Below are 6,000 nucleotides of genomic sequence, written 5' to 3' on the forward strand. Positions count from 1 at the left end.
CAGTTTCAACTCTTCTGGGAAGGCTGTCCACAAGGTTTAGGAGGGTGTCTATGGGAATGTTTGACCATTCTTCTAGAAGCGCATTTGTGAGGTCAGGCACTGATGTGGATAAGAAGGCCTGGCTCAGTCTCCACTCTAATTCATCATAAAGGTGTTCTATCAGCTTGAGGTCAGGACCCTGTGCAAACCAGTCAAGTTCCTCCACTTCAAACTCTCTAATCAATGTCTTTATGGACCTTGCTTTGCACACTGGTCCAAATCATTTGGTGGAGGGGGGATTATGGCATGGGGTTGTTTTTTAGGGGTTGGATGTGGCCCCTTAGTTCCAGTGAAGGGAACTCTTAAGACATCATGGATAATTTCATGCTGCCAGCTTTGTGGGAACAGTTTAGGGATGGCCCCTTCCTTTTCCAACATGACTGCGTACTTTAAAGTTCATGTGCTTGTAGAGGCAGGTGTCCCAATACTTTTGGCAATATAGTGTATAGTAAAGCCAATTCAGACAGGACAAACGCACAAATTTCCCAGCACACTTAAGCCTGGTACACACTAACAATTTTTTTGTTGCATGAAAAAAAATGATACAGCTCCAGTTGGGGCCGCTGTATTAACTATCCGACATTAGTATAGTGATCTCCCCCACTGAGCTGTTGTGTTCTGACAGGTGGACGGACCTACACACGCCATTGGCTGAGAGCGCTGATCGGGAGTCAGTCGGCTGCTGGTTTTCCAGCATGCTCGTCTGACAGAAGCCGGCCAAACTGACATACACACGGCCTGAATGTCGACCATTTTTTTGGGGTTTTTTTAACCAGCAAATGTCTCCTAACATTCGGCCCGTGTACCTGGCTTTACCAGCTAGCCTGCAAACAAACCAAATTGACACTGTCTTAACAATTAAGATAAATTATGGGCAGGCTGGCCTGGATGGATCCCAGCCCCAAGCAATGTGCACCCTCATCAAATCTGCTATCAAACCTGTCCTTTAAAGAGGAGGTGCACCTAAAAAAATAAAAAATAATAATAAAAGCCAGCATCTACAAATACTTCAGCTGCTGACTTTTAATAAATAGACACTTACCTGTCCCAGGGTCCAGTGATGACAGCAGTCGAAGCCGATCAATCGCTCAGCTCTCGACAGCTGCCGCCGCCATCCTCGTTGAGGAAATCGGGAATTGAAGCTTCATTTCCTGGTTCCCTACTGCGCATGCGTGAGTTGTGCTGCGCATCCTGACGTGTCCCAGGAGATAGCGGGGACCAGTGTGTGTCCCAGCAGACGGCGTGGGGGGGGGGGGACACTGGAAGAGTCGTAGACTCCCATGGGAGTCTATGGCCGGAAGTGGTTGCAAAATACCAGGTATCTACCCCCCCCCCCCCCCCCCCAAATGCGACACAGGAGGTGGGGGGAGGGGGGGTGTTGTTCCAAAAAGCAGAGGTTTCATTTATCCACTGCTATATGTGCTCCAACTTGGAGACTCTCAAAACTATAAAGTCGGGACCGCAGTATACAGAGGCGCCTTGGCGTGGGCACTGCGGCTTATGCATATATTTGCAAATGTGTGCAACGAAAACCACACAGTGGCTAACCATTTAGCCACTGTTCTGCCTCACATTTTAAAAATCCAGTTTAGTGCTGAGATATGCAAAAAAAAAAATGATATTAAAGAAAATGGGTAAATGTCTTGGTATGCTGACGCCCTAAAGCCCCGTACACACGATCGATGTTGGATGTGTGCTTGTTGGCGGAAAGTCTGACTGTGTGCACGTTCCATCGAACATTTGTTGGCGGACAGGTTCTCAAATTTTCCGCCAACAATGTTTTTGTTGTCGAACTTTTCAATCGTGTGTACACAAGTCTGTTGCACAAAAATCCACGCATGCTCGGAATCTTGTAGGAGCCAGAAGCGCTCAGTCTTGTAAAACTAGCATTCATAATGGAGATATCACATGACTATTGAACTTCCTTTTTATCCGCTCAGCGTACGTCTTGTACGTCACTAATCGTTTGTAATTGTTGGCCAACATTTGTGTGACCGTGTGTATGCAAGACAAGTTGGAGCCAACAACCTTAGAAAAAAAATTCCAAGGTTTTGTTGTCGGAAAGCCCGATCGTGTGTATGGGGCATAAGAGTTCCCTTCACTGGAATTAAGGGGCCAAGCCCAACCCCTGAAAAACAACCCCACACCCTAATCCTCCCTCCACTAAATGATTTGGACCAGTGCCCATAGCAAGGTCCATAAAGACATGGATGAGCGAGTTTGGAGAGGAGGAATTTGACTGGCCTGCACAGTGTCCCTAACCTGAACGCAATAGAACACCTTTGGGATGAATTTGAGTGGAGACCACAAGCCAGGTCTTCTCATCCAAAATCAGTGCCTGACCTCACAAATGCACTTCTGGAAGAATGGTCAAACATTCCCATAGACAAACTCCTAAACTTGTGGATGGCCTTCCCAGAAGAGTTAAAGCTGTTATAGCTGCAAAGGGTGGGCCAACTCAATATTTAACCTTACGGACTAAGACTGGGATGCCATTAAAGTTCATGTGCGTGCAAAGGCAGGTGTTCCAATACTTTTGTTAATATAGTGTAGTTGAAATGCATACAAGGGAACCATTCTGCCTGCAAAATTTTTTCAACTTTTTAACTTCACCATGAGCTATGAAGACTGGCTGCACAGAATAAGTCTTTTGGCATGTAATACACTTTGCATATATGTATTTCAACCGTTTACATAATTTTTGTGTGTTTTTATTTCCAGATTTCCAAAGCATCGGCTGATCTCATGCGCTACTGTGACGAACATGCCAAGAACGACCCTTTGCTAATGGGCATTCCAGCATCAGAAAACCCCTTCAAGGATAAGAAGCCTTGCATTATATTGTAGTGTCCTCGTCGCTAGCGAACATCTGTCTCTCTTTTCACTTACAACACCAAGCAGATCCTTACTAAAATTAGACTAAGGATTCTGTTATCCACTTAAAAAAAAACAAAAAGGAAAAAAAAATGTACTTTAATCTATACCAATGATTTTTTTCTATTTGTTTTTTTTTTCTTTAAATTTTTTTTCTTTAAATTTTTTTTTAGATTTCGTATTCATGGGAACAGTTTCTTAAAAAAACAAAAACAAATTGTTATTACTTATTAGGGACGTGTTAGGGGTGGTAAATATTTTGGTTGGGTTGTATTTTATTATGTTTTTTTTTTTGTTTTTTTTTTTATGTGCAATGTCTACTCGTCTTAGTCAAAGTATTGCTAGAACTCTAACCAAGACCAAAGTGGCCTCCGCTTTCTGCGCAAATTAGCGTTGCAGGTCGTGAATGGTGTAGCGCAACTAAAGATCCATTGCCATGTAGAATTTGTTGGTCTGAATCTGCCATTCCAGGGCCTTTTCCAGTGTCCTAAATATGTTCTAAATTCAGGGTAACAAGTTTTTTTTTTTTTTAGTTTTCTTTTTTGTGAAGGAAGAGTGTGCTTGTCGTGTAAGAACCGGCAGCCATTTTTTTTTTTTTTGTGAGCTGTACCAACCAAATTTAATGAAGATTAAGCCAACCTAGTCACTTGAATCTTAGTGTTATTGCTTACTGTGTGTTGGGATAGACTTTGGCAGAGGGAAATGCATAAGGCATGGCTGTCTTTGAGGCATTTCAGAGCTTAACTGCCTAATATTCCAGCTGCTTTGTCTGGTGCTTGAGGCTGGGTTCACACTAAAGCGAATTGGATGCAGATTTCCCTGCATCCAATTCGCATGACAGGAGACTGGGACCGGCTCTCAATGATGCCGGCTCACACACCTCCAGGGCGGCCACGCAGTGCATTGCACAAGGGTCCTTTGCATCTTTAGCTCCAAATTAAGGCAAAATTTCGGGACAGATTCATCCCTGAAACGGAGAGCAGGCATGCACTAGAACCCTCCTGTGTGAACAGTGTGATCCCGGCCTGAAGGAAACTCCCAGAGAATCTTGAGTATTTAATTTTAATCCTTCTTGCACTCTAATCCTCCAATTAACACTGCTTATCTAAGCAGAGGTAGGCTAGTTGTAACTTCCTGCCAAACACAGAGCCAAGCAGCTCTATGCAGAAGTTCGATACCACTACATGCCAAGGAATGAGCCATATATTAGGCCAGGTGAGAGAACTGAATTTCACTGTAAGCAAGGACTGGAATGAGGGCACCACATTAACCTCATCTTATTGCTGGTAATAAATTTGCTGGCAGCATGTATACAAGACCATGGCCTCAATTTGTCTTTGGCTTTTGCTCCAAAACCAGCATGGTGCAGCATTTCGTCTCTGTTCTGTTCGGATGCCTCTCAACATTTGGTCAATTAGTATTCACTACTTTACATGGTGTTCCCATTCAGTATAGGATTCTTGTCCAACAGGTCAGGCCCAAGCCTACAGCTGCAGTCCAACCAGGTAGTTGGCCTACCATATCTGCATTAACCAGCTGAAAATTATCGTAGTGGCAAGACTTAGTGGTTGTAAACCCCGTTACACCACTTTTACCTACAAGTAAGCCTATAAGACTTACCTGTAGGTACCGTGAATATCTCCTAAACTTGCACTGTTTAGGAGATATTCACTGTATCTGCATGTGCCGAAGTCATCGGCACATACGCACTGAAGAAATGGCCCGCTCGAGCCGTTTCTTCAGGAGCCGTGCTGCGACCGGCGGCTCCTGTATGCATGTGCGGGAGTGACATCGTCCTGGCTCTGGCCAATCACAGCGCCGGAGCCTGCGAACCCGGAAATAACGCCGGGAGATATGTTGCCGGTCACAGCGGTGTGCGGGGACCTCTGCAACAGCTTCGATCTAAGGTAAGCATTTCATAATGAGCTAGTATGCGATGCATACTAGCTCATTGTGCCTTTGCCTTGCAGGTTGTTGTTGTTGTGTTTTGTTTTTTTTTGGAGTTTACAACCACTTTAAAGAGGAACTAAACCCATAAAACAACTGTTACATTCCCGACACTTGCCAGGAATGTAACTGTCATATTGGTTGTGCGGTCAACCAAACTGTAAGACCATCCAATGGCTGTTGTCATAACTGATCACATGTGCAGTATCATGGCAGTGGACGATTAAACAGAGGCCAAGATGGCAGCTTCATTGGCTAAAAACAATAGGGGGGTTTACTTGCACTTTAAAGTCGACCTAAACCCATCAATTTAAGTTTACAAAAACAGTTACATTTATTGGCATGCCATGAAGGGTAAGCATCACATTTGCTTGTGTTCCTAATGGAACTGTCAAACAATCAAATGGCTGCTGCCATAACTGATCAAATATGGAGCACCATGGCAACTGCAGGTTGAACTGAGGCCAAGATGGCAGTTTCCTGGCCAGTAAACCAGTGGTCTCCAAACTGTGGGGCCCTTTGCCTGCCTTTACCTGGCCTTTGGGGCACCATTCCTCCCAATGACACCAACAATGGGGCAGAACTCCTCCAACTGATACCAATGGTGAGGCGGAATTCCTCCAATTGATGCTAACGTTGGAGCACTATTTCTTACATTGAAACCAATGATGGCGTGGCATTTTCTACTCCCACCAGCCACAGTCTGGCCCCCTAAAGCCTGAAGGCCCGTAAATTGACCCTTTGAAAAGTTTGGAGACCCCTGCTGTAAAGGATTGGAGGGTTTAGTTCAGCTTGATCTAGGCTTCGGCTCATTCTTGTTGGCTCTCCAGAGTCTTGTTTTTAATTGATGGAGCTTGTATCAGGATCTTCTGCCAGGCCAAGCTCCGCTAAAGATAAAGCTGTAGGCACGATTAAAGGTACATTTAGGGGAAAGAAGAAAAAAAAAAGCAGACCAAAAAGACATTACCAGCCCTGCTTCCTGGCTGGGTTGAGACCTGTTTTGTATCGTGTTTTTCGGATGAATTTTGTTTCACATACAAATATTCAGTCACAGGGACCAATTTTTTTATTTTTATTTTTTTAATGCGCGCACAGAGTGTCACATTGTACGAAAGTGCCTTTGTTACCCATAGCAACCAG

At 44.4% G+C, this 6,000-nt stretch overlaps 1 protein-coding gene across 1 annotated transcript in view; it reads left to right on the forward strand.

Moving 5' to 3' along the window:
- The window catches only part of GNG12 (G protein subunit gamma 12), a 207,463-nt gene extending 203,908 nt beyond the window's left edge, over positions 1-3,555 (forward strand). The window contains exon 4 of the mRNA XM_077450507.1: positions 2,761-3,555. Coding sequence (XP_077306633.1) covers positions 2,761-2,886 — 126 coding nt within the window. The 3' untranslated portion in view covers positions 2,887-3,555. The remainder of the gene's footprint in view (positions 1-2,760) is intronic.
- Positions 3,556-6,000: the final 2,445 nt, after the last annotated feature.

The sequence above is a fragment of the Lithobates pipiens genome, unplaced genomic scaffold (assembly GCF_037356315.1).
Source record: "Lithobates pipiens isolate NorthernLeopardFrog02 unplaced genomic scaffold, aLitPip1_a1.2 Scaffold_23, whole genome shotgun sequence".
NCBI classification, from domain to species: domain Eukaryota; kingdom Metazoa; phylum Chordata; class Amphibia; order Anura; family Ranidae; genus Lithobates; species Lithobates pipiens.